At 39.0% G+C, this 22,610-nt stretch overlaps 1 protein-coding gene across 5 annotated transcripts in view; it reads right to left on the reverse strand.

Annotated features, from left to right (window-relative positions):
* The window catches only part of LOC123517697 (regulator of G-protein signaling 7-like), a 73,008-nt gene that overhangs the window by 21,279 nt on the left and 29,119 nt on the right, over positions 1 to 22,610 (reverse strand). For all 5 annotated transcript variants that reach the window (XM_045278056.1, XM_045278055.1, XM_045278054.1 and 2 more), the window contains exons 3-5: positions 9,431 to 9,578; positions 5,940 to 6,046; positions 5,464 to 5,515 (exon numbers count right to left, since the gene is read on the reverse strand). In XM_045278056.1, the coding sequence (XP_045133991.1) occupies positions 5,464 to 5,515; positions 5,940 to 6,046; positions 9,431 to 9,578 (307 nt within the window). The remainder of the gene's footprint in view (positions 1 to 5,463; positions 5,516 to 5,939; positions 6,047 to 9,430; positions 9,579 to 22,610) is intronic.

The raw sequence follows: 22,610 nt of genomic DNA on the forward strand, positions 1-22,610 counted from the left end.
GAGAGTTAAAGACAAATTGGTTCGTGTAGAGGTCAATGTATGGTATTGACTGAAGTGATAATTAGGTGTTGATGGAGTATGTTTATGTTAGCATCAATATGTTAGGTAGTATGAATAAATACAACTACATCATGTACTGTGGTCAATAAACTCTATCTACCTCTACCTCCCTGTGTGTGTGTGTGTGTGTGTGTGTGTGTGTGTGTGTGTGTGTGTGTGTGTGTCAATTACACAGACTTAGCATGTAGTTTTTGTTCTATTCTTTGGCCTACAGGATATTTTTCATGATGTTCTTTTTTTTATCCATTTTTTACCTGTTTTCGTAGCGGATTACGATTATTTTCGGATATTGTTAAGATTGGTATTCCTGTACACTGCGGTCAATAAGCTATCTTTCTATCTATCTATCTAAATATTTAACTATCTATTTATCTATCTGTCCGTGTGTGTGGGCGCTTTAAATGACGTGACTTTTTTGTTTTATGTACTTAATTATAAATGCTACAACAAAAAATATAATATAAATAAGCAGCTAAACAAACTAACAAATATGTAAATAAATAAATAAGTTAACGCTTCTTTCTCTAGCACACACACAGTATAATTCTAAGTTCCCTCGTCCCTTGCATGCAGCAGCAGCCTCCCTCCCCCACTGTAGGTCACCGGGCTCAGAACCCCTTGTATATCGCGCTGGCTCCGAGGCTCGCCAAGTGTGAAATGCTTGTCTCGATTAATATGTTCCGAACTTCACCAAACCTTTTTCGGTGCAGAGGAAAATGTTTCGAACAAGTTTGCCTTTGATTTACATAACACAGGACGGCTGAGGCTGTGTGTGTGTGTGTGTGTGTGTGTGTGTGTGTGTGTGTGTGTGTGTGTGCCAATATCTAAAAGTCGTCTTCGCTCTTTTCACAACTCTCTCTCTCTCTCTCTCTCTCTCTCTCTCTCTCTCTCTCTCTCATCAATGTAGAATGATTATAATTTGAACGAAGTCTACCTTAGTACCAAATCATTTCACTTCTGTTTGCTGCACCTTTGAACGAAACTGAAAGACACAATATCACCAACTGGTTAGGTGAGAATATAATTCATAACTCATCAGAGAATTCTCACCCTGCCTCAGAGGAAACAACAATCCATTACGAAAATTATCGATAGTTCCCGTCATCAGCAGTGTACTGATTAGGCTCAGGATGTGAATAATCTCTGACCTAACTTGATTTTAACCTTAATTGATATAACTCAACTTATCCGTAACCTAATATAAAGTAACCGAACGAGTTACCTAAACATATCTATCTATATTGGCCTACCCATAATAACGTCATTTAACTTTACCTTACCTAACCTATTTTGACCTATGTAGCCTACTCATAAGCTAATACAACGTCACCTATCTTGACCTGCTCATAACCTATTGTAACGTAACCTCACTTTACCCACTTAACAAAACTTACCTTGATCTATTTGTAACTTGATATAAATGCCCTAACATAACCTAACTTAACATAACCAAATGTATATGGATATACTCATAACTTAATAGAAATGGCGCAACTTAAACCTAACCTAACCTGATCTAACACACAAGTAAATGTAACCAAACTTAACCACGTGTAACTTAATTTCAAGCGTTAATGAACAGAAGTAAGTATATAGATTAGCGGAGATATGAGGCAACTAACTATCTTGAGGAAAGAAAAAACGACAATTAGGCCAAATTTGAAATTTCACACACTGCCATCCCAACAAAACCTAAATCGTGAAGCAAACTGTGAAACCTCGTGCTCTTCAGGATGCACCAGCGAAGTTGATAATCTTCCTGAGCAAGAAATCTGAAGGGAAAAATGTCCAGAAGTTCCCATTTCATTAAAAACAACCGCCGAATGTTTTCACACACACACACACGCGCGCGCGCGCAGAATAGATACATAAAAGTAAGATACCTGTATTGAAAATTGAGTATATGTATCAGTTTTTCATTTATACGTTAGTGTTGTTGTCGTTGTTGCTATTGTTGTTGTTGATGCCCCTGCTGCATTCCTCTCGGGTTCATCGCCTTATCTCTTAGGGTGTTCCGTATACAGTCATCACATCGTCTTCCTCTTCCTCTTACTTCCTCCACCTATAAATCCATCATCTTTCTACCAATCCAGTCTTCATCTCTCCTCATACAATGTCCGTACCACTGTAGACTTATTTCTTGCACCTTCTTTCCTACTTGTATCACCTTGGCTGTCCCTCTAATTCTCTCGTTCCTCTTCTTATCTTTCCTCGTCACTACCAGCATCCATCTCAGCATTCTCATCTCTGCCACTTCCATCTTCTATCTTGTATTTTCTTAACAGGCCACTTCTCCGAACCATACGTCATCGCTAGCCTTAAATACAGAACAATATACTATGCCTGTCACTCTGGCACTAACCTTTCCATCACACATCAGTCTAGACTCTAGAACAGCGTTTCTCAACATTTTTACCCTTGCGTAATCCTTAATATAAATTACGTCTCAAAAACAAAATTATATACCATATATTTCTCATTTTAGTTTCATCGTATTTCACATGACAAATATAATCACATCGTTAAATATATTCTCAATGATTATAATTTTGATAACATAATAGGTTAGATATTATAATGTCTATATTATGATATTACAATAACCAATAATATATTGTGCGTGTTTAATTATATTACATATATGAAACTAAATAAAAATTCAAAGAGGGCCGCAGTGGTACAGTGGAACCATGCGTGCTTTGGGGTCCGAGGGGTCTCCAAGCACATGGGTTCGAATCCTGTCCACGGTCCGAGTGTAGGTTAGGCTTCCTCACTCGGGCCAACGGTTTCCTAGCGGGTGGGCTTTGAGATAGGAGGTACCCCCAAAAAAGTATCCCCTTTAGCCCATAAACTCCCGTGAAAAACCCACATGGTATAAATAAAATAAAAAAATAATAATAAATAAATAGATAAAAAAAAAAAGTGCATCAGCTTATCTCACTTGTACTTGCGAAACCCTTAGGGACCTTTTGCGGAACCTTAGGGTTCGGGGAATCCCGGCTGAGAAACTCTGCTCTTGAGCATTGTCTACAGTTATTGAAGCATGCTTGTATCCTCCCTCTATCGACTAATTTTTGTTGCTCGTTGATCTTATCAGGCTAGCACATTGAGTAGGGAAACCTTTCAGTTTTCTACCTGTCGATTTACCCAAGTATGACTCATAGGGAAAGGTCATCCAAGTAATAATCCAAATAAGAATTTAATTTCTTATCCAGTTAACCATCTTGCGACAGAACTGACCCCAAGTACCTGCAAATCTCCACCCTCTTTGATTTTTACTCTTCTAATTATGTGCACTTGACTACCATCATCTTGTTTTCCCATTTGTATGTATTATATTGTCTCCGTGTCTGTTTCTCAATGTACTTCTCCATCAACGCAAAGACAGCCTCCTTTGTGCTTCTTCCTGGCATAAAGCCAAATTGAACTTGCGTTATTTTCGTACATCATCTGAGTCTTTTGTTAATTACTGCTTTATATAACCTTCATGATATAGTTAATGAGCCTAACCACCCTAAACTGTTCATAGCCCTGGATGTCTTCCTTCTCTTTGTGAACAGATGCCATGGTACTTTCTCATTATTTCTTTGGTATTTTTTCGTTATTTATGCTTGGCAAATGAATTCGTATAAGAACTCTACTACTAAAATTCTTCTTTATTTATTTATATTGCATATATATTTGTTTATTAATTTTTACTTGTCACAAACTCACAAACATCAGCCTAAACAAAGGCAAAGGCCATAAACCCACTAATAACAACGAGTTTTTTTCAAAAGGATACGATAGACCATAAGAGAGAGAGAGAGAGAGAGAGAGAGAGAGAGAGAGAGAGAGAGAGAGAGAGAGAGAGTATGCTCCCGTGAAGGTGCAGCAAGTCGTGTAGCGCAAGGCAGCACATTAAAAAGAATTACTTGGCCCATTATGCGTCTAATGCAAGCTTATCCCACTGAGGTATGAAGACAGTCACCTGGCAGAACAACCTGAGCCACACAGCAAGGGGTTCTTCTGGGAGGCCTGGCTGGGTCGTTTTGTCTACCTGTCTAAGTCTAGTCTCTCTCTCTCTCTCTCTCTCTCTCTCTCTCTCTCTCTCTCTCTCTCTCTCTCTCTCTCTCTCTCATAGCCATCAGCAGGCAACAAGTCGTGTTCTAGGCAACTGTTTCTTCGCTTTCTGAACATGATTAGGGTGAAATTATACATACAATTTATTCTCCTGCACGAAAGACTATTTTTGTTCTCTCTCTCTCTCTCTCTCTCTCTCTCTCTCTCTCTCTCTCTCTCTCTCATCAACAATATAATTTCCTGGACTTTATATCCGTTTTGCTGCTTGACTTTGATCGACGTGTATACTGCCTTTCCTATCCCTAACACACACACACACACACACACACACACACACACACACACACACACACACACACACACACACACACACACACACGTTCACTCATAAGAATATTCACTCATCTCGAAATGTCTCCTTTAAGTACAAATTGAACGATATTCTGGAGGGGGGCGGGGAGCTCAAAATTACTCTCTCTCTCTCTCTCTCTCTCTCTCTCTCTCTCTCTCTCTCTCTCTCTCTGATCATCTCACAGCGCGGTCTTAAATAAGTGGATGGCGATGATGATGGTCGTGGTAGTGGCTTTGAAGAGACCGCGGCTGACGACCTAAGAGCATCCCGTAATATGCCACTCTTCATCCTTACACACACACACACACACACACACACACACATCTCTCTCTCTCTCTCTCTCTCTCTCTCTCTCTCTCTCTCTCTGTGTTCGGATCATGTGGATGGGTGTATTTTCATTTGTGTGTTTGAGTGTTTGTGTATTCCTCTCTCTCTCTCTCTCTCTCTCTCTCTCTCTCTCTCTCTCTCTCTCTCTCTCTCTCTCTCTCTCTCTCTCTCTCTCTCTCTCTCTCTCTCTCTCTCTCTCTCTCTCTCTCTCTCTCTTTGCTTCGACAAATAGAAATAGAGAAGAAAAAGGTCGCCGCTATTGTGAAGGCGAATTGAAGGCTCTTTGTAGCTTCTGTTGTGATAGTGCTGGTGGTGGTAGTGGTCTCTCTCTCTCTCTCTCTCTCTCTCTCTCTCTCTCTCTCTCTCTCTCTCTCTCTCTCTCTCTCTCTGTGTGTGTGTGTGTGTGTGTGTGTGTGTGACATAAACAGTATTAAGGCTACCACAAATAAGCACATATAGAAATAATAACCTTCTATGCATGAATAGATACTCAACACAAGATAAATACAACTTCAAAAATATATGAGAAAGAAAAATAGAGATAAGTTATATTTCTACAGTACAAGAAATAACGATTACAAGAACGTTTCTCTCACACACTCGTAACTCACAATTTCAGCACACTCGAACGCTCATACGACACGACACAGCATGACACTCACCATAGTCCGTGTTCTCAGGCTCCCAACAGTTGGAAGGCCAGAAATAAGGAGTCTTCACGTGCGCAGTTGACGAAAACCAAGCGAGCGAAGATAGAAAACCATGATGACACCGCCAGTAGTTTGGAGACGAGACAAAGCAGAGAGAGAGAAAAAAAAGATGGAGAAAAGATTAATGCAAGTAAAATATCTCTTTGTGGGAGGAATAAGATTAGATTAGCATTTTTACATGTATATATGCAAGTATTATTCTCTGTGGTATAACTACTGGGTATATCTAGAAAACAGTTGAGGTTTGTGGGGGAAAGGACTGCGTCATGTCATCAGAGAGAGAAAGAGAGAGAGAGAGAGAGAGAGAGAGAGAGAGAGAGAGAGAGAGAGAGAGAGATCCAGATTAGCTATTTCATCCTTCAAATCGTACGACTAGACAAATATATCAGAGAGAGAGAGAGAGAGAGAGCGCACAGACAACCACCTACCTGAAATCTGTAGAAGGTAGAGTCATTCTTGACGGAGAGGACATGGTCGTCGATGGGGAAGAAGTAGCCGTGAGCCGCTACCAGGTGTGCAAGGTGCAGAGCCTCCGCTGGGAAAGACACGAGACACTCCCACATCAGCCAATGTACATTTCATACAACCTCAACACTACAGAGACATACACCATACACGGTAACGCCTTACACAGCCACAACTTAAACCATCACCAAGGTATTACAAGAACAACCATGCTAAGATTAATGGTGAAAGTTACTCTCAACACTAAAAATACACAACGTAACTTAACATAATACAGCGTAACCTAACATTACATAACCTAGCACGTGACTTAGTAACTTAGCCTAACCTATTGTAAAGTAACCTAACGCAACTTAACCTAATCTTGTCTGAGTTAACCTATCCTAACCTAACTCAAGATTACATAACGGAACACAACCTAACCTTGCATAACTTAATTCAAACTAACCTAACTTAGTGTAACCTAACTTAATTTAACTTAACCTAACCCAACTTGACGTAACTAAATTTAACTTTACTCCATCTCACCTTACTTATTTATCTTAACCCAAACTAACTTAAAAGAAATCTCAACTAACTTAAACCTAACCTAATCTAACTTAACAAAGCCTGACCTTACGTAACTTGACCAAACTTGACTTTATCTCCTTCCCTTACCAAACCTTATGTATCCTAACCCAATCTAACCTAAAAGAAACCTCACCAAATTTAAGCAAAACTAATCTAACCTAACCTAACCTGATTTGACGTAACTTAATAAACCTAACTCTATTTTATCTTACCATACCTAACCTTATCTATCCTAACCTAAAAGAAACAAAACCACACCTGATTTGACGTAACTTAACCTAACTTCACTTTATCTTACCTGACCCTGACCTAAAATAAACCTTACCCAACTTGAACCTAACCTAACCTAACCTAGCCCAACCTAGCTAAACCCACCCTACCCTAACCTACGTAAGACCCCCACGTCAAAAGTCACGCGTAGCACTAAAGGGGCACGACAAGAGCACTAGTATAAAATTAAGGGGACACTCCAATCGATGAATGTTACTTAGAGGAATGATGGGCGAGAGACGGGCCGAGATGGATGGGGTGATGGGAGCTGTTGGTGGAGAGAAGGAGGAGGAGGAGAAGGAGAAAGAGGAGGAGGAGGAAGGTTAAATGTAAGGAGGAAGGAAGAGAAGGATAATAAAAGTGCAAGTGAAATATGAGAGAATGAGGAAGAGAGAGGGAGCCGGACGGTAAGAGTGAGAGGGATGGGTCAGGGGGCGAGGAACAAGGAGAAAGGTGAGAGGTGAGGCTGCATGGGGCGGAGGAGGAGGGAGAATAAAGAGGAGGGAGATGGACCGAGGGCATCACGACAGCTAGGGCGCGGGGATGGCCGTGGACGAAGGGAGAAAGCAAGCGAGAGAGATAAATAGGACAGTTAATACCCATAGCAAGAGAGAAAGGGAGGTACCAAAAGGCCATTTGCTTTCATACATACACGCACACACACAAGTATACACACGATGGCTGGTACCTCAGTGGGTATATATATATATATATATATATATATATATATATATATATATATATATATATATATATATATATATATATATATATATATATATATATATATATATATATATATATATATATATATATATATATATATATATATATATATATATATATATATATCCTCCGGAATTCTAGAAGTACAATAAATATATTTTTTTTAGAGAGAGAGAAAAAAACATAGATGATAGTTAAATTTCTTAGATAATATGATTGTCATTGAAACGACAACTGAGAAAATTAACTTTTTTACATTGCATTTTTTTTTTGGTCTAAGAGAGATATATATATATATATATATATATATATATATATATATATATATATATATATATATATATATATATATATATATATATATATATATATATATATATATATATATATATATATATATATATATATATATATATATATATATATATATATATATATATATATATATATATATATATATATATATATATATATATATATATATATATATATATATATATATATATATATATATATATATATATATATATATATATATATATATATATATATATATATATATATATATATATATATATATATATATATATATATATATATATATATATATATATATATATATATATATATATATATATATATATATATATATATATATATATATATATATATATATATATATATATATATATATATATATATATATATATATATATATATATATATATATATATATATATATATATATATATATATATATATATATATATATATCTTAGACAAAAAAAATGCATTGTAAAAAAAGTTAATTTTCTCAGTTGTCGTTTCAATGACAATCATATTATCTAAGAAATTTAACTATCATGTATGTTTTTTTTTCTCTCTCTCTCTCTAAAAAAAATATATCTATTGTACTTCTATAATTCCGAGGAGAGAAGATACAAGATGGAACTTCTGTAGCATTTAAAACTGAGGTGTAACTTCGTGAATAAAGAAGTGAATTAACAAATATATAAGCGAATGAATGGAGATAGCAGGGAACTCAGGCGGAAATAAAAGCTGATAAAGACGACGACTGGGACGAGGGAAGGGAGAAAGGTGAGGACGGCAAGGAGAACTAGAAAGAACACAGATAGACCACAAAAGGAGAAGAAACAGCAGCACACCTCATACCTCTCACCAGGCTGTTTGTAATAAAAGTCTCTATTTAACCTAAAGTGCGCGATGTGACGGAGGAGGTGGAGGAGGAGGAGAAGAAGCAGAAGAAAAAGAAGAAGATCAGTGGAGGAGGAAGAGGGTGAGGAAGATAAGGATGAGGATGAAGAAGAAGAGAAGGAGAAGAAGGAGGAGGAGGAGGAGGAGGGACACTGGGATGGAAGGAGTCAATAATGATGATGGTGAAGAAGAGGAAGAGGAGAAGGGAGAGTACAAAAAGGGGAAACTAACTAAGCCCCATATTCTGAAACACGTCTGCGTCACATCTCCACTACGCTCAAAGGGCTGTACTAGAAATTACACCGATTTTTAAGGAAAGACGTTTCTATGATTCCAGTGACAGATGAACAAGATTTCTACATTATAAACAAGAGGAACACTAGTGAAAATCATGTTTCCGGCTTTTGAAAATAGTCGTGGTGAGAGGACAAAGTGTTTCTAAGAGCCGTAATCTGAAAAATATCTATCCGCACCTTCACTACACAGATTTCTAAGTGTTTCAGCGGTTTTAGGGAAAGGTTAAAAATTTTTTATATATAGTTAACTGGAAAAACGATCTTGCAAACTCAATTCAATCATTTTGTGGCCTTGAAAAATAATCGTGGTGTGAGGAAAGCGTTTATGAAGACAGCCCCGAATATTGTACAAGGTTAAAGGCGATGGAAACACTCACTTTGGTCCTCTACGTCCAAGTTCCTCAGCATCCACAGAATGAGGTCCGCGCCAGTAAACACGGACGGGATCTTGGTCATGAAGCTCTTGACCGTACGCACAGGCACTCCCGTCTCCTCGTGCTGCATCTGCTCCACGATCTTTTCCATCTGGCAAAGACAAGACAAGACGACACAGTGACACACATTACCTCAGCATGATCGCGTCTCTTCACCGTCTTCACTGCTACTTCTCCCATTACCACCACTACTCTCCCTTCTTTAAAATGATCTTATATTTTTTCTCATTCAGACGTGGTTTATTACTTTTTTTTTCTATCTATGAGAGGATATAATAAAGAAATACATGCAGCTTACAAAATCCTATTTATATTTTTGTGTCTTCTCGTGTTTATGTAAGAGAGAGAGAGAGAGAGAGAGAGAGAGAGAGAGAGAGAGAGAGAGAGAGAGAGAGAGAGAGAGAGAGAGAGAGAGAGAGAGAGAGAGAGAACACACACACACACACACACACACACACACAAAGACAGTTTATAGATAGATGATATGCACTACTACTACAGTACACTACTACTACTACTACTACTACTACTACTATTACTACTAACAATTAAGACTAACAACAATAACAGAATAACAGGTACTACTACTACTACTACTACTACTACTACTACTACTACTACTCCTATCACATATGCAAAAGGCCAACACTGTTAGCTTTTCTTTCACTCGAGCCGGGAACAGAATCACAACTCCCTAGGTTGACGTTTCTTGCTCTACTCAGCGTCCATTCACTGCCAGCTGAGCGCGGAGCAGCAGCAGAAAGTAAGAACTAACTCATTTTGACGTCACCTGACCCAGAATTCCAATCCAGAGGAGCTCTCAGTTGAAAGCCCCCGAACATTGACATCTGCCTACACCAACGCACCAAATTAAAGTGAACTGCACGTACACACACACACACACACACACACACACACACACACACACACACACACACACACACACACACACACACAAACATAAAATAAAGTAGGGAGAGAGAGGAATAAGTGAAAAAAGTAGACGCTTATTCCAGCTTGTAAAAGATTAAGAAAAGTAAAAAATAAAGAAAAAATAAAGAAAGAAACGACTTTTCACTCTAAATTTCCTTTCAAAACATCGCTATAACAATGAACACCTTTCGTCTTCCCCGGGTACGTACGTGTACAATTTCCAATTCCTCTTTTTTTTTTTTTTTTTTACATGAGTCAAGAGAGAGAGAGAGAGAGAGAGAGAGAGAGAGAGAGAGAGAGAGAGAGAGAGAAACACATCGAGGAGGGGAAAAAAGAAAAGAAAAAAAAGGAGAGAAAAGAAGAAAAAGGTAAGAGAAGTGCGTGGGCGGAGAGCAGTACCCTAAAGGTGAAGGAGATTACCAGAAAGGCGCCTGCTAAGCAGTATTGTTGTTGTGTAGTGGCAGGGATCGATTCTGTGCCTCCCCCCACCACCACGCCCCCCTCCCAAGCCCGCCTTAATTCCCCTCCAGCAGAAGCAGCATCACCAACACGCACATGCACACACACACACACACACACACACACACACACACACACACACACACACACACACACACACACACACACACCTCGTTCCTCCCTTACCAACAGAAGCGAATGATGTGAACTTCGGGGACTGGGGAGAACACACACACACACACACACACACACACACACACATACACACACACATAGACACACACACACACACACACACACACACACACACACACACACACACACACACACACACGAAAAACACATCCATGCGAGCGCTTTGTGTCTTACGGATTTGAGCTCCGCCATTTGAAGGGAGGCGGAGGGATAGGAAAAGTTTGTATACCCCTTCTCGGTGGTGGATCAGTTGTTTTCAGAGCGTCCAAACCCCCTCCTCTCTCTCTCTCTCTCTCTCTCTCTCTCTCTCTCTCTCTCTCTCTCTATAGCTCCTCCGCTGTAACCTTAATTTGTTTTCATGAAGAGGGCGATATTCTTAGAAAGCTTTGATGCTCACCAAAAAAATATATCACCAAGATAAAACGCAAAGGATATTTACTCCTCCGAGATGCGCGGTCCTTCGATGCGGGAAAACGGGTTGGAGGAGGGGCAGGGGGAAGAAAAGAGGGAGAAAGGGAGGAGGAGGAGGACGACGAAAAAGTAAAAGAAGAAAAGAAAAGAAAAATATGACAATTATTCACGTAAACTTTTGTTTACCTTTGTTCATTTAACTTATCTATTCGTTTTATCGATTCATTATCTTATTTATTCATTTATTCATCTGAAGATTAACGACACTAATTTCTCTTGTAGTCTAATGCATAATGAGACTTTAGATGGAATGAAAATAATAATGGTTTTAGATTTGTTATTAGTTGACGTGTGTGTGTGTGTGTGTGTGTGTGTGTGTGTGTGTGTGTGTGTGTGTGTGTGTGTGTGTTTACCAACTACGCAACTCGGGTAGTGTACGTATTTCATAATTTCTCTCTCTCTCTCTCTCTCTCTCTCTCTCTCTCTCTCTCTCTCTCTCTCTCTCTCGCTTTTGAAACATGAAGAGGTTAAATTTTATGATGCTACGTAATGATCGCCAGCATGCTTATGATGTGACAGGTGCTGAAGTGCTGTCATTGAGTAATTTATTCATCTATTTACTTATTTTCCATATGTAATCTGCGTTAGAATATTTAGTGGACATTTAATGTTATGTGCATGTGCTCTTGAGAAAATGTGAGACAGGAGAGGAGAATAATGTTACACAAAATGATAAGACTAATAACAACACCATTTACTACTACTACTACTACTACTACTACTACTACTACTACTACTACTACTACTACTACTACTACTACTACTACTACTACTACTGTTACTACTACGACTACCACTACTACTACTACTACTACTACTACTACTACTACTACTACTCGTACCACCACCACTACTACTACTACTGTCACTATTACTACTACTACTACTACTACTACCACTGTACTACTACTACTACCACTACTACTACTACTACTACCACTACTACTACACCACTGCTGCTGCTGCTACTACTACTACTACTACTACTACTACTACTACTACTACTACTACTACTACTACTACTACTAACAACAACAACAGCAACAACAACAATAATAATAATAATAATTATAATGATAATGGTAAACTGATCAAAATTTTGTCTGGCAGTGGCATCTGGCAATTACGGCAAGTTTGAAAGTTTGATTCGAAACTTCATACGAAATTTCCTTCATACAAAGTGTTTTCGAGCTAGCGATGTGTTTCCGTCCTTGAGTGTTGTGCGTGTGTTGCCTGATGCTTCCCAGTAGTGTGTGTGTGTGTGTGTGTGTGTGTGTCGGATCAAAGGGCGTATGCTGCTGCTCTCTTCTCAGAACCGTGATGAAGAGCAAATCTATGTTACAACTGTAGAAGCACGAAAATATTCTCTCTCTCTCTCTCTCTCTCTCTCTCTCTCTCTCTCTCTCTCTCTCTCTCTCTCTCTCTCTCTCTCTTCAGTTTTGTAAATATTAACGTAAAATAAACTCTTTCTCAGTTACTAACCACGAACAAGAAGTAACAAACGGAAACTAAAACATACTGAAACATCTCTATGTACTAACATTCAATACATTCTTCTTTTTTACCAATGACGCTGTTGATTAATAGAATATAAAGAAAAACGTCGTCAGTTTCCATTATGTGCTTAATCAAGACATAGCTGATATACGAAAAGTCTCTTGTTTTGCGCCTTCACCAGTCAGGCATGTTCCACGTAAGAGTGTTCCTGATAGTACTGCCAAACTTGAACATCATCCACTTATTTGAAGGTTTTCCGATCAGACTATAATTATAACCTGCTGGCTTTACTGCTTAATGCTTACTGCTTACCGCTTACTGCTGCCCTGTGGATGCGTTTACCTCTATGTTTATTTATCTATTCACTTGACGTTTGTTTTCGTTAGGGCTCTGGTTAGGGGCATAAAAACCTAGAATTTCGACCTTGAAATTTATATGGGCGAGTTTCAGTGTAATCCTTACGTACAAATCTCTCTCTCTCTCTCTCTCTCTCTCTCTCTCTCTCTCTCTCCCTCAGGCGCCGGTAATGACAGGTACGTTGGTCTCGTCAGTCTCAAGCTTTACAGAACAAACTGACTGGAGCACTGATGAGTCGCACAGTAGATGAAGTACTGCTCTAATGTGCGGAGGTCACGACACGCCTCACATCTACACGACGGCCAGGTGAGGGAGTCTATTGAGGCTATACACACACACACACACACACACACACACACACACACACACACACACACACACACACTGCTACCCACCGCCAGTCTCCAGCACTACAACCTCCTATAACTGCCTCCCAACACAGTACTTCGGCAGAAAAGCACATCAGCTCTCTTATTCAAGTGTGTTATAAATTCTTATCCATCCCTCCCATCTACCACCACCACAGCTACAGCAACCAGCCTTTCTCTTCTTCCTTCTCTCCTCCTCTCCTTTCTTTCTACTCTTTCTCTCAAGATATCACAAGAAGGGGGAAGAAGAAGAGGCGTAAGGAACTAAACCCGTCCTACCCTTTCCTTCCTCCCTTTCCTCTCCAACCAGCAGGTACCCGATCTCTCTCTCTCTCTCTCTCTCTCTCTCTCTCTCTCTCTCTCTCTCTCTCTCTCTCTCCTTGCCTCCCGCCGGCGTAAAAATCGATGCCTTGTCGACTTCATAAAGCTTTCTCCGTGTTTTTCCTTGTTTGGTCGTAATTAGCAGAAAAATTAATTCAGGTTTGTATTGCAGCGGAAGGAAAGACGGACGAGGACGGAGCTTACTTCCTAGAGAGAGAGAGAGAGAGAGAGAGAGAGAGAGAGAGAGAGAGAGAGAGAGAGAGAGAGAGAGAGAGAGAACATACACACGGACACACGCACAGCAGATTGCATAATACCATATCTACTTCCGTCAACTGCTCCCTTCCGTTGCTTAACACGACTGGACGACTTATCTCAGCTTTGGTGATGCCAGACAGAGGTAAAGAGACCGTCAGTGGTACGTGACGAGAAGGCGTACGTGTGGGAAGCCAGTGATAGTCTTTGTTACGTCATGAGATGTTGGGATGGTTTCTTTCTTACCTTATGAGATGTTGCATTTATTATGTTATGAGTTAGGTTAGGTATTGGTGTTAATTACAAATGCTTGGTATGTTATGAGATGATAGTGTTATGTAAAAGATCTGGTGTTAATTTTCAAGTTATGTTAAGTGTCTATAGAATGTTATGTTCCGCTGTGTTATGTAATGTCAAGTAGTATTGTGTTAGTGTTATATTGAAGTTATGTACGAGTAGCTATAGCTGTCTACTATATGTCAAGTGTATTCTCTAATGTCATGAACTAAGAGTGGTGGTTTTCCCTGTCCATTCTTGTGTGTGTGTGTGTGTGTGTGTGTGTGTGTGTGTGTGTGTGTGTGTGTGTGTGTGTGTGTGTGTGTGTGTGTGTGTGTGTGTGTGTGTGTGTGTGTGTGTGTGTGTGTGTGTGTGTGTGTGTGTGTGGATTTGCGTCACTTTGTCTTTTCTCCCTAATACTTATTTTTATCCACCTTTGTCATGAACTCGGGGATGTTTCCTGTAACTCATCATGTTCCCCTACATTCGTATCATTCATTCCCCGGGTCAGCTTGTCCAACTGGAAAGAGTAATTTCTTAAGAATGTTAGGGAATTTACTATTTCAATTTCAACACATGACTCGTAGTTTTTTCCCTTGCTTAAAATTTCCTCCTCATCCTTGTTTCCTGACTCCCTTACGCCATGACCACTGTAATCAAATGTATCCTTCATGTTCTTTGCTCCAGCTCTGTCAGTTTTAGGTTATACAGTCTCTCCTCATACCACTACGTATTGTGTTAGACTTTTGCCCTTAATCTTAAATGTTTCGACATCTCATTTTGAACACTTTAAACGGACATCAGTGGAGGTTGTCAGGGTTTTAAAGGGTTTTTTCTATGATTTCAGTAATAATGCTGTCAGTTTTAAGATGTCCAGGCTCTCATCACACCAACACTGTGCTAGACTTTGTCCCATAATCTTAAACGTCTCGATATCTCATTTCGAATACTTTAAACAGGCCCTGATGGAAGTTGTCAGGGCTTTCAGGAGTATTTCTATGATTCCAGTAATACTCGTAGTTTAACACCTTCCTGCATTATAAAGTGTCCGATAACATCCAAGAGAATCCAATTAGATAGCGATGTGGTTTTTGAAAGTAGTTCTTATGAGAGACCAAAATGTGTAGTAAATTTGTCCTTGGTGTGTATCTGGTTCTATATCTTGGCACAACCTCTCTATATTTCTTTCTACGGTGATAGACGAACTGCCGCTTATCTAAGCTTTCAATCTTATTGCAGACGCCATCAGTTCGCTTAGAATTTCTTTGTCTATGTACCACGCGAGTGAAAACCATTGTCAAGTTTATTACGTGTGTGTGTGTGTGTGTGTGTGTGTGTGTGTGTGTGTGTGTGTGTGTGTGTGTGTGTGTGTGTGTGTGTGTTTCACTGTTTCACTGTTTTGATCTGCTGCAGTCTCTGACGAGACAGCCAGACGTTACCCTACGGAACGAGCTCAGAGCTCATTATTTCCGATCTTCGGATAGGCCTGAGACCAGGCACACAACACACACCGGGACAACAAGGTCACAACTCCTCGATTTACATCCCGTACCTACTCACTGCTAGGTGAACAGGGGCTACACGTGAAAGGAGACACACCCAAATATCTCCACCCGGCCGGGAAATCGAACCCCGGTCCTCTGGCTTGTGAAGCTAGCGCTCTAACCACTGAGCTACCGGGTGTGTGTGTGTGTGTGTGTGTGTGTGTGTGTGTGTGTGTGTGTGTGTGTGTGTGTGTGTGTGTTGAATACCCACATTATCAAATGCCCACATCATAATTCAGAATATGAAGAAACAAGAAATAAAGAAAGTATGTATGTATGTACAGTTCGCAGAGTGTTTGTCGGACCCAGCCATAAAAGGGATTAGAAGGATATATGTTATATGTTATGTTATGTTATGATATCAGTGGGTCAAGAGTCAAAAGGAAACAGGGCTATGACCCAGGCCAGACCCGGGCAGATAGCCCAGGTCAGGTAAACATTCTGTGATGTTGTCGTTTTAAATGTTGTTGATACCACACGTGGAGTTCACGTGACCTTGTACTTGATTGGTGAACGGTACATCTGAGGGGCGTGTTGTGTGGGTCAAGACGCGCCCCATAAGTTCCTGAAGGGAAATTGTAGAGGATTGGGTCAGAGTATTTGTGTACGAAGTTAACGTAGTTTCATGTATGGGTACCAAGAGAAAGAGATTACTTGTGTGAAGTTTCTTGTGTGGAAATATCAATATTTGTCATTATATTTCGGTGGTGTTACGTTGTCATTTTCGTGAACGGAGTCAGGTAACATATAATATTGCATTGATAATTATTGACAAGATCATTATATATCAGTTTGATATGTGAAGAGGAATTAAAATTCATGAGGTTAAGATCTTATATATAGATAGAAGTAGAAATGACATTGCAGACCCATGAGGATGTCATTCCCGGAACTACACAAATAATGTTAACATCAGAGTAAATATGATAGTAAATATGATATATATGTGTATAAAAAAATATATATATATGTGTGTGTGTGTGTGTGTGTGTGTGTGTGTGTGTGTGTGTGTGTGTGTGTGTGTGTGTGTGTGTGTGTGTGTGTGTGTGTGTGTGTGTGTGTGTGTGTGTGTGTGTGTGTGTGTGTGTGTGTGTGTGTGTGTGTGTGTGTGTGTGTGTGTGTGTGTGTGTGTGTGTGTGTGTGTGTGTGTGTGTGTGTGTGTGTAGTAAAGAAACAAGTGTAAGTATGAAGGTTGATATAGAGTGAAGTAAGGACAGAGTAAGCACATGATATTAAGACATTAAAGTTGCGAATTATAATGTGAAGAAAGACGCGTCAGACATATCATTCCTTGTGTGTACATTGAATCTTGTACCTAGCAACACTTGAACACTTCGTGCCAACCTAGGGGGCATAAGGCGTGTACAAGTGGTTGTGATCAACTAGGTGACAAGTTGTTTCTCTCTCTGGCCAGAAGTAAATATTAGTATATATTATGTAAATGCCGGTCTGGGGATTGCCGATTCAGAAGAGTGGGGGACGCCCTGAAAGCTTCGTTTCGACAGTACCCGGCATGGTAGTGTTGAGTGATACACAAGGATATTAGTGGGCCCACTAGTGAATATGTTGAGTAAAGATATCTATCCATGGATTGATTTTATCATGTGCATACTCGAATCAAATTCAACACATCAAGAGTAGTCTGACTTATGAATATAGATGAGAGGATGTGAGGTAAATATGAGATATGAAGGCAAATAGTAAATAAAAAGTAAATATATGAATATATATGGTATGGGATGTGGATTCTGGAAAGGTTACGATGAGGTAAATATGAGATAGTGAGATGAGGATATTAGATATTAGAAAGTAGTATGAGGATATTGATATATTAGAAAAGTTTGCTGTGAGGATATTGAGTATATTAGAAAAGTTGCTGTGAGGATATTGAGTATATTAGAAAAGTTGCTGTGAGGATATTGAGTATATTAGAAAAGTTGCTGTGAGGATATTGAGTATATTAGAAAAGTTGCTGTGAGGATATTGAGTATATTAGAAAAGTTGTGTGAGGATATTGAGTATATTAGAAAAGTTGCTGTGAGGATATTGAGTATATTAGAAAAGTTTGCGGTGAGGATATTGAGTATATTAGAAAAGTTGCGGTGAGGATATTGAGTATATTAGAAAAGTTTGCGGTGAGGATATTGAGTATATTAGAAAAGTTTGCGGTGAGGATATTGAGTATATTAGAAAAGTTTGCGGTGAGGATATTGATTATATTAGAAAAGTTTGCGGTGCGGATATTGTATATTAGAAAAGGTTGCGGTGAGGATATAGAAAAGGTGCATATGCATATATACGTCTGTGTAGGTCATGACTGTATTGGGCAAATATTATTATTGAGATAGCGACTTGATAAAATAAGATGAAGATGTAGTGAACATATGCAAAGGTAAAGTGGTTATACATGTTCCGAAGGCAGAAAACTGGCGACAGTGATATTGATATTAGATTAATATGCAGGCATTTGAAGGTTTTCTTGTTGATGAGGACGAACATATATGACTAAATTGGAAGTTAAGATGTCTCTATATAAATTGGAGGGATATATGGCGATCTGGAAGATTTTATAGGGATTAGGATAAATGTATAGTAATGAGTGTTAATGAGTGCCTTTATCTGTGATTTTGACGATATATGTGAAATAAGGGGTATATCTATGGGATTGAAAATAGATACAATGTGAGATGTCGTACTTAACACATAACACAGGACATTTGGTTACAAGTCTGAGTTGAGCTATCGTGATATCGTAGGAAATCATCAGTGGTTTCAGTAGCTTTCACTTGATTATATAACATTTTAAAGGAAAGATTTAAAGTTAATGCAAGGATTGTAAAGGTAATCAGTTAACGACGATAATGAGGAAAGAAGAGTTATTGATGAGGTATCAAGCGAAAAATATATAGAAGGACATTACTCCCCATCTTATCGTTAGCTATATGGTAAGGCTTGAAGGTGAAACAAGACGAAAATATATTAAAGAAATACGATATGGATGTTGACTATCAAGAGATTAAGATGGACATTATATAATATGATGTAGTTAGGAAAACACTGATATGAAAGGAGTACAAGTTGAAACTAAATAATGAAGTAAATATTAATGTTTAACCTGTGGAATACATGGTGTGGTTCTTGTCTGTGTGCTGGTGATGATACAGAACGGTAATGGTTGAGTGTTTTAACAGCAAGCTAATATTTTTGTATTTTGACAAAGAACAATAACCTTTTATGATTTTCGAGTATAGTGCGTATATTACATATAAAGATAGATATCGTGACTTAAGGTGAGAAATAACAGCGTATTCCTTACACGGCAACTCAGAATCAGATTTATTTCTTGGTGTGGTAACATTTTCACAAGTGATGGATTTTCCAGTGTTTCAAGTGCTTATATCAACATATTACGTGGATCTGAGAGCAGCTACTTCTTATTGCAAGATTAATGCAATCTATATATCAGTACTTCTGAATCCATTGCGTCAGTTCATTTTCGACATCGTGATATTAGTGCATGCTTACGGGATGTAATAATTTTTCTTGTGTTTTCTGTTATTTTGTATGAGACGTCACCCTTATCTGAGATAATGAGATAGTCATTCCTCCATATTTATGTATACACTTAGAAGTTTCACCATATAATATGCTTTTAATAGTGATGTATTATGACTGCATTGCATACTTGAGTTCCAACTTACTTCTATTGAGAAATTCTGACGACACCTGAACGATGTCTACAGATGCTCTCCCTTGATTGTTTCTGTATCTTGTAAGATGTTGATATATATCCTCTGAATAATATTGATATAATTTGGGATAATGAGCTGATTTCTTTTACAATCTATGATATGATATACATTCCTCCTAGTTATGGACATATATATGCATAATACTATGATAAATGTTGTCATATTTTCTCTGAATAACATAGGTATGATTTGAGATTGTGAGTTAATTTTATATTATTGATGCTGTATTTATACTACCTAATGATATATTTTCCTCCTAGTTATAGACATATATTCATATCAACGTAACGAGTATCGACTGCATTGCCATATCTTTTCCATTACCTTGCTTAGTGTGATGACATATCTTTTCCACTACTGGTCAATATCATGATCTCTCCCTGACCATATATATATTAAATTATTCTCTCTGCAAAGCCTTTTTGTGAATATTTAGGTGCAGACGCATTTTTCTAATGTATGCCTTCTTAGCAGACAGTATTGGACCCATTGCCCTACATTCCTACGTATATAACATAGCTGGCTGGAGACTTGGATGCTGGCTGGAGGACAGGGGTCTGGCGGGTGCTAACATCTACATGGGTGGGGGAAAGTATCGCTACCAGGTGCGCGGTCGCCAAAGCCCTCATCCTTCCTACGGGAGGCATGCACACCCTGCCCACCCACCCTTCACTACATTGAATGCGCGGGACGCGCATTCTGAGGGGATGTTTGTCAGATGCCCACATCATAAGTGAAATATGAAAATATAAGAAACAAGAAATAAAGATATATGGATGTATGCTAGTTCGCCAGTATGCGGTGTGTGTCGTATCCAGCCATAAAAGAGATTAGGAAGGGCAGGAAGGTCAAAAGGAAAACAGTTGACCCAGGGCAGCCCGGGCAGATAGCCCAGGTCAGGTAAACATTCTGTGGTGTGTTGTCGTCTTGGATGTTGTTCATACCACACGTGGAGTTCATTTGAGCTTGTACTTGATTGGTGAATGGTACATTCTGAGGGGCGTGTTGTGTGGGTCAAGACACGCCCCATAAGTTCCTGAAGGAAATTGTAGAGGATTGGGGCAGAGAGAGAGAGAGGAAGCAGAGAGGACAACCGCGGCTCTAAGCGGGCCACCCTCGGCTGCATAGCTGAGGGCGGCGTTTTGTACTTCATATATAACCAGGAAGTGGAGGTATAAGTTGCAATGCAGTCTTTTGAGGTAAAGTAGAATAGAGGAAGAATCATGATAGGTGATTTAGGTATTAGTTTAGTATTTGTTTATGTGTTTGTACTTTGGTTCATAATGACGTCGTTATATACTTGCGTTTTCATCTATGAGTAAGGGAATTTGTATACGGCTACCTACGTATGTGCATGTGTGTTGCTCTGACGAATAAGTTACATAACATATTTACTAGTGTGTAATTGTGTACGAAGTTAACGTGGTTCCATGTATGGGTACCAAGAGAAAGAGATTACTTGTGGGAAGTCACTTGTGTGGAAATATCAATATTTGTCATTATATTTCGGTGGTGTTACGTTGTCATTTTGTTGAACGGAGTCTGGTAATTATATGTGTATGGTAATATATTTGGTGGTACGTCATGTGGTTGCTTGCATTCATGTACCAAGTAAAGGTCATCCTTATATACGGGTAGCTGGGAAAAAGGGGTAATATTGTACGTACTACATATGAGATTTACGGATAAATAAAGCACCGTGTTCAGATGTTGTAATACGTTATGAAGATATAGTGGATGATGTTTGAAGTGAAATCCGTTTTGATGCGAGAATATGTACGAGATTAATGTAATTCTTAAGGATGTTTGTAAGAGAAATTGTAGTAATTGCAGTGGAGAAGGCAACAGAAAGAGTTGTGATTGTTACTTGTCGGCGCCGTATCGAACACCTTATGTATAGATATTATTTTTGTTAATTAAAGATAGAAAAAACCTTTGACTATTTTTTTTTTTTTTTTTTTTTTTACATTACAAGGGCACTGGCCAAGGGAAAACAAAGTGTTGGAAAAAAAAAAATCCCGCTGGTTGCCAGGCCCTGTTAAGAGGAAAGTAGGAGAAAGAGAAAACAAAAAATCTAAAAGGAGGGTCCAGTTAACGTAAGAGGTGTCTTGACACTCCTCTTTGAAAGAGTTTAAGTCATAGGCAGGTGGAAATACAGACACAGGTAGAGAGTTCCAGAGTTTACCAGTGTAGGGAATGAAGGAGTGAAGATACTGGTTAACTCTTGCATTAGGAAGATGGACAGAATAGGGATGAGAAGAAGTAGAGAGTCTTGTGCAGCGAGGCCGCAGGAGGGGGAAGGCATGCAGTTAGCAAGTTCAGAAGAGCAGACAGCATGAAAACAGCGGTAGAAGACAGATAAAGATGCAACATTGCGGCGGTGACTTAAAGAATCAAGACAGTCAGTTAGAGGAGAAGAGTTGATAAGACGAAAAGCTTTAGATTCCACCTTGTTTAGTAAAGCTGTGTGTGGATCCCCCAGACATGAGAGCCATACTCCATACACGGGCGGATAAGGCCCTGTACAGAGCAAGCAGCTGGGAGGGAGAGAAAATGGACGAAGACGCCACAGGACACCTAACTTCTTGGAAGCTGATTTAGCAAGAGTAGAGATGTGAAATTTCCAGTTTAGATTTTTAGTGAAGGATAGACCGAGTGTGTTTAATGTAGAGGAGAGGGAAGTTGAGTGTTATTG

Source organism: Portunus trituberculatus, chromosome 42, assembly GCF_017591435.1.
Source record: "Portunus trituberculatus isolate SZX2019 chromosome 42, ASM1759143v1, whole genome shotgun sequence".
Taxonomy (NCBI): Eukaryota; Metazoa; Arthropoda; class Malacostraca; order Decapoda; family Portunidae; genus Portunus; species Portunus trituberculatus.